The 13,528-nt window shown below is 39.3% G+C and overlaps 1 protein-coding gene across 1 annotated transcript in view; it reads right to left on the minus strand.

Moving 5' to 3' along the window:
* LOC143301816 (exosome complex component 10-like) overlaps positions 1 to 12,290 on the minus strand; it is a 50,725-nt gene extending 38,435 nt beyond the window's left edge. Inside the window, exons 1-5 of the mRNA XM_076616215.1 lie at positions 12,164 to 12,290; positions 10,870 to 11,003; positions 9,965 to 10,088; positions 8,512 to 8,616; positions 2,659 to 2,812 (exon numbers count right to left, since the gene is read on the minus strand). Of these exons, the coding sequence (XP_076472330.1) occupies positions 2,659 to 2,812; positions 8,512 to 8,616; positions 9,965 to 10,088; positions 10,870 to 11,003; positions 12,164 to 12,289 (643 nt within the window). The 5' untranslated portion in view covers position 12,290. The remainder of the gene's footprint in view (positions 1 to 2,658; positions 2,813 to 8,511; positions 8,617 to 9,964; positions 10,089 to 10,869; positions 11,004 to 12,163) is intronic.
* Between the last annotated feature and the right edge of the window lie 1,238 nt (positions 12,291 to 13,528).

The raw sequence follows: 13,528 nt of genomic DNA on the forward strand, positions 1-13,528 counted from the left end.
GTCAAGGGTTACATGTAAGTTCTAAGTAAGTTCTGTCTATAATTTGGAAACATTCTCCTTCTTCTCCGTCAGCTCTGTGAAGAGTAACTGGAGTGCCACACAGTAGAACTGTTCGCCGGTTCCTCCTTGTCTGTGGGTTGTGTGTCAAAGCATCAGTCTGCAAATGGTTTTGCCATCCTTCTTCTTCTTCTGCGTTCGTGGGCTTCAACTCCCACGTTCACTCGTATATACGCGAGTGGGCTTTTTATGTGTATGACCGTTTTTACCCCGCCATATAGGCAGCTATACTCCGCTTTCAGGGGTGTGCATGCTGGGTATGTTCTTGTTTCCATAACCCACCGAACACTGACATGGATTACAGGATCTTTAACGTGCATATTTGATCTTCTGCTTGCGTATACACACGAAGAGGGTTCAGGCACTGGCAGGTCTGCACATATGTTGACCTGGGAGATCGTAAAAATCTCCACCCTTTACCCATCAGGCGCCGTCACCGTGATTCGAACCCTGGGACCCTCAGATCGAAAGTCCAACGCTTTAACCACTCAGCTATGGCACCTGTCAGTTTTGCCATCCATTCTGCAATGATGTCATCCCATTGTTGTTTTTCTGCCTTCCCCTCCCTTCCCCTCCCTCTACAGCTCCTTGGAGGACTGGTGAAGCAGGACCATAGGACTTTGTTAAGTGGCCGTACCAACACAGCTTTCTTTTTGCAGCTGATGTCAGCATCTCTTCATCATTATGGTCCAGTATGCTGCTTGCTGGTTTGGTGCACTTTCCAGTTGAGTCAGGACCCTCGGTGTTGTCCTTGACAACACACTGTCCATGCAAAAATTTGTCAGTCAGGCATGTCAATCCTGCTACTGTCAATTGCAAAGCATCAGTTCCATTCGGAAATATCTGTCCACCGATGCAACATCTAGACTTGTGGTTTCTCTCGTTCTCTCTCGCCTTGACTACTGTAACTCCCTATTGTCTGGTTTGCCTGCTTCATCCATTCAGTCCTTTCAGCGCATACAAAACTGCTGCCCAACTCGTCCTCAGAAAGAAAAGATCTGAGCACATCACTACTATTTTGCAACATCTCCATCGGCTCCCTGTCTCACACAGAATAAAGTATAAGATCAGCACTCTATGTTATAAATGTATTCACAAATCTGCTCCTTCCTATCTTTGCGGCTGCCTTCACCTCTACACTCCATCTTGCTCTCTACGATCGGCTTCAGATCCACTCTGTTTACGCATACCCAGATTCAAACACTCCACGGTTGGACGCCATTCTTTCTCTGTCTCTGGACCTTGCATTTGGAATGAACTTCCTCTTTTGCTTCGTCAGGTCTCTGCACTCACCTCTTTCAAGCTGGCCTTAAAACCCACCTCTTCACAAGATAGCCTCCCTCCCCTACCTCTTCCTTGTCTTCAGTTTCTTCAGTTTTAGAGTTATGCATGCGTGTGAATGAGTGGTGTGAAAGCGCTTTGGTTTGTCTCTGCAAAAGATTCAGCACTATATAAATACCATTATTATTATTCATTATTATCATTATTATGTGTTGATTGGAAATGCTGCCATGGGGCAGAAAACAACAACCCAAACACCCAGAATTCTAGAGAGGGGACCAAATGGAGATGGGTGAGAGAACTGAGAACTAAGACAGATGGGGGGAGAAGGAAGGGGTGGGGGCCTTTCAATAGCTGTACACAACATCTGCGCTTTTTCATTTCTTTTCAAAGAAGAAAAGCAGCGTTCAGCTGCAGGCGTGTACCTCTGCTGGCCCATTTTTGTGGCTCAGGCAGTACTCAGACAGAACCCAAGGACCAGTTCTGGTTCAGCCAATCAGCACAGTTTGCTCCCCTAAGTGCTGAACACTTCTGTGATTATTCATTCTGTGGCCAACAGTGATATGGACGACATTCAGGTCTACACTCTGTCTCGTCGCCAACACTTTCTCGTTCACTTTGTGTGCTTGGCATTTTGTCTGTATCTACTCTGTGGCTCACTTCCCTTTCTAAACTGTAGCAGTCATTTTTTTCCCTACAGTCTGTTGTTTTTCTGGCATCAAATTCCTTTTTCTCTCCTTGTCGAGACCTGAACTGCCAGTCAAAGTCTCTGTGCACTGGAATTTGGTGCACTGATTTTTTTCTGTTTCATTTTTTGCAATCGTAACAGAATTTCTCCCCACCAATATTTGGTTTCATTTTTGCAGTCACAAAATTTCTCCCCACACTGATCTTTCTTTCTCATTTTTGCAACCTTAACAAGTCCTCTACCATTGCAGATCAGAATAAAAACTTTTTTTCTCCACCAGAATTCGAACAATTCTGTTTTCTATATCGTGATGGTGAGGCTGTACTCTTATACATCCCAGAATCAAGCAGGCTAACAGACACAGGAAACCTGAGCAACACTCCCACAGAAGCATCTGTAGTGAAGTGCATGACCCTTGGCTGTGTGGTCCCAGTCTTCCAAACTGAGCCCACAGCACACATAGCTCTGGATATATCCAGCCAAGTGACTATGGGGAAAAAAAAACAAAAAAACCCAAAAAGCACCCCAAGTCTGATGGAATTTAAACCCACGTCATTTGTTACCTAATTATTTTGTGCACATGGGCTGGTGTCAAAATACTGTCACTTGACACACACAGAAAGAAAACTGACCTTGTAAAGACTTCTTGGCATGTGGCTTGTGTCGGATGACGGGGACGAAGGGCTTGTTGCTGTTGTCGATCTTGTCGCGGAAGCTCAACTGGGGGCGCTGGATGTTCTTGGCTGTCAGCAGCTGTACAGGGACAGAGCCCCCAGAACTGGTCCGCTGAAAGTAAAGGTATAGGACTAGCACCTGACCATTAGCAAGGTGTGTTTTAGTCACCTGTTTTTACATACAGGTATAGGGCTAGCACCTGACTGTTAGCAAGGTGTGTTTTAGTCACCTGTTTTTACGTACAGGTATAGGGCTAGCACCTGACTGTTAGCAAGGTGTGTTTTAGTCACCTGTTTTTACATACAGGTATAGGGCTAACACCTGACTGTTAGCAAGGCGTGTTTTAGTCACCTGTTTTTACATACAGGTATAGGACTAACACCTGACTGTTAGCAAGGTGTGTTTTAGTCACCTGTTTTTACATACAGGTATAGGGCTAGCACCTGACTGTTAGCAAGGTGTGTTTTAGCCACCTGTTTTTACGTACAGGTATAGGGCTAACACCTGACTGTTAGCAAGGTGTGTTTTAGTCACCTGTTTTTACGTACAGGTATAGGGCTAACACCTGACTGTTAGCAAGGTGTGTTTTAGCCACCTGTTTTTACATACAGGTATAGGGCTAACACCTGACTGTTAGCGAGGTGTGTTTTAGTCACCTGTTTTTACGTAAAGGTGCAGGGCTAACACCTGCGCAAGGTGTTTTCTTCACCCTTTTTAAGTACAGGTATAGGATGACCACCTAGAGTGTTTAAAAGTATAACTATAGATAGAGGACCAACACCTGATTGTCCGCATGGTATATTCTTCACCCTTTTCAAGTACAGGTATAGGATGAACACCTAGAGTGTTTAAAAGTATAACTATAGATAGAGGACCAACACCTGATTGTCCACATGGTATATTCTTCACCCTTTTCAAGTACAGGTATAGGATGACCACCTAGAGTGTTTAAAAGTATAACTATAGATAGAGGACCAACACCTGATTGTCAGCATGGTATATTCTTCACCCTTTTCAAGTACAGGTATAGGATGACCACCTAGAGTGTTTAAAAGTATAACTATAGATAGAGGACCAACACCTGATTGTCAGCATGGTATATTCTTCACCCTTTTCAAGTACAGGTATAGGATGAACACCTAGAGTGTTTAAAAGTATAACTATAGATAGAGGACTACACACCTGATTGTCAGCATGGTATATTCTTCACCCTTTTCAAGTACAGGTATAGGATGAACACCTAGAGTGTTTAAAAGTATAACTATAGATAGAGGACCAACACCTGATTGTCAGCATGGTATATTCTTCACCCTTTTCAAGTACAGGTATAGGATGAACACCTAGAGTGTTTAAAAGTATAACTATAGATAGAGGACTACACACCTGATTGTCAGCATGGTATATTCTTCACCCTTTTTAAGTACAGGTATAGGATGACCACCTAGAGTGTTTAAAAGTATAAATAGAGGACTACACACCTGATTGTCAGCATGGTATATTCTTCACCCTTTTTAAGTACAGGTATAGGATGAACACCTAGAGTGTTTAAAAGTATAACTATAGATAGAGGACTACACACCTGATTGTCCGCATGGTATATTCTTCACCCTTTTTAAGTACAGGTATAGGATGAACACCTAGAGTGTTTAAAAGTATAACTATAGATAGAGGACTACACACCTGATTGTCCGCATGGTATATTCTTCACCCTTTTTAAGTACAGGTATAGGATGAACACCTAGAGTGTTTAAAAGTATAACTATAGATAGAGGACCAACACCTGATTGTCCGCATGGTATATTCTTCACCCTTTTTAAGTACAGGTATAGGATGACCACCTAGAGTGTTTAAAAGTATAACTAGAGGACCAACACCTGATTGTCCGCATGGTATATTCTTCACCCTTTTCAAGTACAGGTATAGGATGACCACCTAGAGTGTTTAAAAGTATAACTATAGATAGAGGACCAACACCTGATTGTCAGCATGGTATATTCTTCACCCTTTTCAAGTACAGGTATAGGATGAACACCTAGAGTGTTTAAAAGTATAACTATAGATAGAGGACCAACACCTGATTGTCAGCATGGTATATTCTTCACCCTTTTCAAGTACAGGTATAGGATGACCACCTAGAGTGTTTAAAAGTATAACTATAGATAGAGGACCAACACCTGATTGTCAGCATGGTATATTCTTCACCCTTTTCAAGTACAGGTATAGGATGACCACCTAGAGTGTTTAAAAGTATAACTATAGATAGAGGACCAACACCTGATTGTCAGCATGGTATATTCTTCACCCTTTTCAAGTACAGGTATAGGATGACCACCTAGAGTGTTTAAAAGTATAACTATAGATAGAGGACCAACACCTGATTGTCAGCAAGGTATATTCTTCACCCTTTTCAAGTACAGGTATAGGATGAACACCTAGAGTGTTTAAAAGTATACTATAGATAGAGGACCAACACCTGATTGTCAGCATGGTATATTCTTCACCCTTTTCAAGTACAGGTATAGGATGAACACCTAGAGTGTTTAAAAGTATAACTATAGATAGAGGACTACACACCTGATTGTCAGCATGGTATATTCTTCACCCTTTTCAAGTACAGGTATAGGATGACCACCTAGAGTGTTTAAAAGTATAAATAGAGGACTACACACCTGATTGTCCGCATGGTATATTCTTCACCCTTTTTAAGTACAGGTATAGGATGACCACCTAGAGTGTTTAAAAGTATAACTATAGATAGAGGACCAACACCTGATTGTCAGCATGGTATATTCTTCACCCTTTTCAAGTACAGGTATAGGATGAACACCTAGAGTGTTTAAAAGTATAACTATAGATAGAGGACTACACACCTGATTGTCAGCATGGTATATTCTTCACCCTTTTTAAGTACAGGTATAGGATGACCACCTAGAGTGTTTAAAAGTATAACTATAGATAGAGGACCAACACCTGATTGTCAGCATGGTATATTCTTCACCCTTTTCAAGTACAGGTATAGGATGAACACCTAGAGTGTTTAAAAGTATAACTATAGATAGAGGACCAACACCTGATTGTCAGCATGGTATATTCTTCACCCTTTTCAAGTACAGGTATAGGATGACCACCTAGAGTGTTTAAAAGTATAACTATAGATAGAGGGACTACACACCTGATTGTCAGCATGGTATATTCTTCACCCTTTTCAAGTACAGGTAGGATGAACACCTAGAGTGTTTAAAAGTATAACTATAGATAGAGGACCAACACCTGATTGTCAGCATGGTATATTCATCACCCTTTTCAAGTACAGGTATAGGATGACCACCTAGAGTGTTTAAAAGTATAACTATAGATAGAGGACCAACACCTGATTGTCCACATGGTATATTCTTCACCCTTTTCAAGTACAGGTATAGGATGAACACCTAGAGTGTTTAAAAGTATAAATAGAGGACTTACACCTGATTGTCAGCAAGGTATATTCTTCACCCTTTTCAAGTACAGGTATAGGATGAACACCTAGAGTGTTTAAAAGTATAAATAGAGGACTAACACCTGATTGTCAGCATGGTATATTCTTCACCCTTTTTAAGTACAGGTATAGGATGACCACCTAGAGTGTTTAAAAGTATAAATAGAGGACTACACACCTGATTGTCCGCATGGTATATTCTTCACCCTTTTCAAGTACAGGTATAGGATGAACACCTAGAGTGTTTAAAAGTATAAATAGAGGACTAACACCTGATTGTCAGCAAGGTGTTTCCATCACCTTTTAAAAACACAAGTACAAGACTAACGTGTGATTGTCAGCAAGGTGTTTCCATCACCTTTTAAAAACACAAGTACAAGACTAACGTGTGATTGTCAGCAAGGTGTTTTCTTCACCTTTTTTAACTTCAGGTACAGGACTAACACCTGAGTGTTAACTTTTTCTTCCCAGGTTTGAAGTATTTGTACAAGACTAATATGATTTTAGCGAGGTGGTTTATTCACCTTTTTCAAGTACAGGTATGCGCAGGGTTCCAAAAGACATGGGCAAACAAAATTCCAAAATTAGAACTCAATGTCACGGACACCATTCACACTTTGTCATCAATATAATTTGCATCACAGTCAGAGATATAATTAGTATTCTGTGACTGATACAGTTTGCATACTATTTGCATCACCGTCACTGAGATAATTAGTACCTTGTCATTGATATAATTAGTACCCTATCACTGACATAATTTATAAACTCACTGAAATAAATAGTACCCTGTCACTGACATAATTTGCACCCGGTCATTGACATAACTAGCATTCTGTCACTATAATTTGTATCCTCTTTCACTGATATAATTTGTATAATAATGACCCTGTCACTGACATAATTAATATCCTGCCACTGACATAATTAGTCCCTTGTCACTGACACAATTAGGAAGCAGTCACTGACATAATTAGTTCCCTGTCATTGACATGATTAATACACAGTCACGGACATAATTAGTCAACTGTCATTAATATAATTAGTACCCTGCACTGACATAATTAGCATAAACTTTCACTGACATAATTTGTACCCTGTCACTGACATAATTAGTAAAGTGTCACTGACATATTTAATACTCTGTCATTGACATGATTAGTAAACAGTCACAGACATGATTAATAAATAGTTACTAACACAATTAGTACCCTGCACTGACATAATTAGCACAAACTGTCACTGACATAATTAGTTAACTGTCACTGACATATTTAATACCCTGTCATTGACACGATTAGTAAACAGTCACAGACATAATTAGTAAACTGTCACAGACATGATTAGTTAATTGCCATAAACACAGTTAGTACCCTGCACTGACATAATTAGCACAAACTGTCACTGACATAATTAGTTAACTGTCACTGACATATTTAATACCCTGTCATTGACACGATTAGTAAACAGTCACAGACATAATTAGTAAACTGTCACAGACATGATTAGTACCCTGCACTGTCATAATTCGCATGAACTTTCACTGACATAATTTGCATCCTGTCACAGACATGATTAGTACCCTGCACTGTCATAACTAGGAAAATGTCACTGGCATAAATAGTAAACTGTCTCTTGCATAATTAGGACACTCTCGATGACATAATTAGTACCTTGTCACAAACATAACTGATAACCTGTCACTGACATAATTAAGAAACTGTCACTGGCATAATCAAAACACTGTCAATGACATAACCAGTAAACCGTCACTAACTTAATCAGTACCCTGTCGAACTGTCACTGACATAGGACACTGTCACAGACATAATTAAGACACTGTCACTGACATAGGACACTGTCACAGACATAATTGAGAGACTGTCACTGACATAGGAAATTGTCACAGACATAACCGAGACACTGTCACTGACATAGGACACTGTCACAGACATAACTGAGACACTGTCACTGACATAGGACATTGTCACAGACATAATCGAGACACTGTCACTGACATAGGACACTGTCACAGACATAATTAAGACACTGTCACTGACAAAGGACATTGTCAGAGACATAAATGAGACACTGTCACTGACATAGGACATTGTCACAGACATAATCGAGACACTGTCACTGACATAGGACACTGTCACAGACATAATTAAGACACTGTCACTGACATAGGACACTGTCACAGACATAATTGAGAGACTGTCACTGACATAGGAAATTGTCACAGACATAACTGAGACACTGTCACTGACATAGGACACTGTCACAGACATAACTGAGACACTGTCACTGACGCACATTGTGTGCTGTAACCTACCTTTTTATTCCAGGAGGCCACAGCGGGGTTGGGTCGGTTGATGGCCGACACCACCAGTTTCTGTTCGTTCTTCTTCACCCCTGTCGCTTCGTCCACTGCAGTACCCTGACAACAACAAACAAAAATAAAATAAAATAAAATTTAAAAAATGCATGCAACATTCACCTTTCACTGGCATGCGCTTAACACTAGATAACTAAAATACAAATGTTATGGACAGGAGGCTCAAAATCTCACTCAAGCAGAAAGAGGTGTTTTTTTTCTTTTTTCTTTTTTTTTTTGCAATTAATAATAGAATGGTATAACATAATTCTTTGACAATAGTACTTTTTCTATAGCCAAGAGGTTCAGAGAATACATGCACAGTGCATACACTTACCGAGTGATACAGAATGTTACACAACTGTTGCCAATGACAACACAAGACAAGGGGTTCAGAATAATGTGCATCTTTAAGTGGCACAGATATTCTGCAGTGACATAGATTTGCTATGTAACAATAACACTGATTTAGAACACAGTCTGAAAACCATTTCTGCACACAAAATGACTAACTGATCAAATGTGTTACATCTTCATAAGAAACGTCAATGTTCCAGATCTCTCTCTCTCTCTCTCTCTCTCTCTCTCTCTCTCTATTTCTTGCTCCATCTTCTGCGCCTTTTCAGTTGCATAATCAGAATCATCATGCCAGTAATTAAAAAGTAATTTTTAAAAATCCACTCAGATAGTTGTAAAACAAAGCCTTTCTATATTTTGGCATTTGCCACAATACTGACACATGCTTGTCAAAACTTCCATTGTGATTATTCTGAAGAAATCAACGAACATAATCTCTTTTCTTGCTGAAATTAGTGAAAGGCCAAACAGATTTCATACTTTCGTAACAGTGATATTTCTGTTGGTTTTCTGAAACAGACTGTGTGTATGACAGACATGTCTGCAGCAGTAATGAGAAGAAGAATGGAAACTGACACAGCACTCCATCCAGAAAACTGCTCTTGGTGCTTTGCAGAACACATTATACTGTTACAGTGTTACATTCACACACACACACACACACACACACACATATATATACACGCATCAAAATGTACCAAGCAAACTATACACTATACATTGTAATACAAACATGCATACTTTCAAATATAAATACACACACACACACACACACACACAGACACACACACACACACACAGAGAAAGTACACACACACACAAACACACACACAAAGTACACACACAGACACAAAGTACACACACACACACACACACACACACACACACACACACACACATACACATATCAGTTTGTGTCTGTGGTACATGTAACTTTGCATGCGTGTCTTATAAACCTTGTTAAGATTTAATTGACATTAAAATTGATTGTGATTCACACACACACACACACACACACACACACACACACACACACACACACACTGTGACTCACAACTCTCTCCAGGATCTGATCGTTGGCGTCCATGATGACGTCAAACTGTTCATCCAGCTCCAGAGCATGGCTGGTGCCGGAGATGGTGCCCTTCACATTGTGGTGTCGCATCACGCTCTGCAGCCTGTGCCACAAAGAAAAGAGAGGATGTCACAGCTCTTTAAGAGAGAGAGAGACAACCCCATCCCAACCCCCACTGCATACCCGCCGTGGAGTGATGGCCTAGAGGTAACGCGTCCGCCTAGGAAGCGAGAGAATCTGAGCGCGCTGGTTTGGATCACGGTTCAGCCACGGATATTTTCTCCCCCTCCACTAGACCTTGAGTGGTGGTCTGGATGCCAGTCATTCGGATGAGACGATAAACCGAGGTCCCGTGTGCAGCATGCACTTAGTGCACGTAAAAGAACCCACAGCAACAAAAGGGTTGTTCCTGGCAAAATTGTGTAGAAAAATCCACTTCGATAGGTAAAACAAATAAAACTGCACGCAGGAAAAAATACAAAAAAAATGGGTGGCGCTGTAGTATAGCGACGTGCTCTCCCTGGGGAGAGCAGCCTGAATTTCACACAGAGAAATCCGTTTTGATAAAAAGAGAAATACAATACAATACAACACCAAGTACCAACATCCAGACTACACAGTACACAAATCCAAACTATAAATAAAAATCAAATATTTTTTTCCCAAAAAAATATAAATATAAAACAAATTTGACTCAAGTCATCAAATGCAAAGGAACCCAATATACCTCAATGAAAAAAGTCATTAAACAATAACAACATAAAATAAATAAACAAATGAACAAACCATTTCCGCCAACCATACACTGGATCTGACTGTTACAGAGTAGTCCCAAAAAACCCATCCTTTTCTCCCTTTTTATTTTTTGAAAAAAGGATACTCACAGTTGCAGAAGACGCCTGGCCTCCAGGTCCATGATGTTGCGAACATTGTCGTACGTGGAGTAGTAGTCGTAGTCATCCCCTGTCGGAAGATCATTGGATGCTTTTGTTGCCTGCACCACTGTTCTCAGCATTTTCTGTTCAACAGAGAGAGAAGTATGAAAAATCAAGCACCATTTTTATGTTTGTTTGTTGTTCCTTTTCAATTACATGTTCCATTTGTTCAAATGTTTATAATTTTCATTTTTCTAATGAAACATTTTTTTTCCAACTAGAACGAGTAACAACAAAAGGCTAATGATTTTTTTCAGAATTTATTCCACTTTCAGCTGGTCAAACTGTCCTGTATGACAAGTTAAGTTGTATCATAAATATCCTTTTTGCAACTTCAGAAGAAAACTCAACAATTTTATTAATATATTATTATACTTTGGTATGTGAATAATCAATATAACAAAGACTACAACTAGTACAAGTATATCAGCTTTTAATTTAATAATAATAACAAAAACATTTAATTTCAAATCTTAAATAGTTAAAAAAAAAGAAAAAAAAGAAAAAAAAGCATCTTCTCTTTCACAAAAATAACATCCATTCGCACCAAAAGAATGAAAGATGCTGAGATTGGAACACAGATGTCAATGCCATTCCAACTCTTGAATTCCTTGTGACTTATCTGATGTAAGTTCAAGAGCTACAAAAGTCTAAAAGCACACTGTATACAATTCACTGATGGCTTCACACAAAATCTTAACATCCACAAGCCTCCAAACTGCCAGAGCACAGTCATAAGAGCAAAGATATGGCAAATATTGCAATAAATGTGAATAATCAAACCACTATCTCTATTATTTCAGTGTATGTGTGTGTATTATTATGTCACTTTGTGTTTGTATGCGCACAGCTGTGTGTGTGTGTGTGTGTGTGTGTGTGTGTGTGTGTGTGTGTGTGTGTACATACATGTAGTATGTACATTTACATATATGTTTGTGTGTTGAAATTTCACTTTCACTTCAGTTTTATTAGCTCGAAACACCTTTGTGAATAACCGATAAATATGAATACATTTCCAGCGATTATACCAATTTTCTACTAGTATATGCTATTTCAATGCTCAGGATTTTTTTTAAATATTTATAGAGCGCAGAACCATAACTTATAACCAGTCCACATTATCATGGATGTCCTGGAACTTACTGTGAAAACACGTGCAACTTACTTTCAACTTGTGGACAACGCAAAATGTTCATGTGTATGTTACAAAATATCTACCATCATGAAGTAAACTGACTCTTACCTGCGAAAAATCATTAATGCTTGTACATCCTGGAAACAATTCCGCAGGCTTTTCTTCTGAATTATTCGTATCAACATCCATTTTACTGGTCGAGGCATCACAATCGTGTGCTCCAGATGAGGCCATGTTTTAGCCTTTATATCTTATTGCCGGAAGAATCTAAAAGTAAGAGGCTGTACATATATATAAACCGGACTCTGTATATCTATATATATCTTTGTATATATGTATATATGTGTGGGGGTGTGGGATATGGGCGTATGTGTGTGTGCTTGTACAAGTAAGTGTTCATCTGTGTGTGTGTGTGTGTGTGTGTGTGTGTGCTATGCTCAATTTTGTAATATGCTCAATTTTGTAATATGCTCAAAGGAGGCAAAAAAGTCATTTTAGCTGTTAGTAAGATGATTAGATTTACAAATGTTGCCTAGTTATACTTTTGGAGTTAAAAGACATTTGTGTTGTCTCAACTTTTATGTGACATTGTTGTGTATTTGGAAATGTTTGTTATGGGCACGAAAAGAGTATTTTGCAGTAATCCTCCATACTCCAATAGGAGTGAAAGGATAATTAAAACTTGAAACTTGAAACTTGAAACTTGTGCCGTGGAAGCTGCGATAGGTAGCCTAGAAATGAGTGTGTGGAGGAGGGGGGTAGAGGAGGTGCAGGGTAATGTGTGTGTGTGTGTGTGTGTGTGTGTGTGTGTGTGTTGGGGCTCATGTACGTTTATGTGTATTTGACTGTGCTTTCATATCTGTGAAACTGCATGTTTGGTGCATATCTGTTATGCATGTGTGGGTGTATGTGTGAATGTGTGTCTTCATGTTTTACATTTATTTGCTTATTTATCATCATTGTTGTCTTATTTATTTATTTATTTATTTATTATTATTACTACTACCTTTTTTCATATTATAATTATTATTTATTTATTTATCTATTTATGTATTTATTTACTTATTTATGTACGCTTATCTATTATTTATTCACCTTTTTTTCTCAAGGCCTGACTAAGCGCGTTGGGCTACGCCGCTGGTCAGGCATCTGCTTGGCAGATGTGGTGTAACGTATATGGATTTGTCCGAACGCAGTGACGCCTCCTTCAGCTACTGAAACTGAAACTGAAACGGACTCTGCTCTAACAAATCGTTTCATCATTCGTTTTTTGTTGTTGTTGTTGTTGTTGTTGTTGTTGTTTTGGGGTGGGGGGATGGGGGGGGGGTTGTTTGTTTGTTTGCTGTTGTTGTTTTGTATTTTTTGTTGTTTTTAAGAGGAAAACGTTTATTGTTATGCGTCCATCCTCATACAGATTTACCTGCTTCTTTTTCCTAAAGACGTGACAGTTATTTGCTAAACTGGGCCCAGTAA

This window comes from Babylonia areolata, chromosome 28 (assembly GCF_041734735.1).
Source record: "Babylonia areolata isolate BAREFJ2019XMU chromosome 28, ASM4173473v1, whole genome shotgun sequence".
Lineage (NCBI taxonomy): Eukaryota > Metazoa > Mollusca > Gastropoda > Neogastropoda > Buccinidae > Babylonia > Babylonia areolata.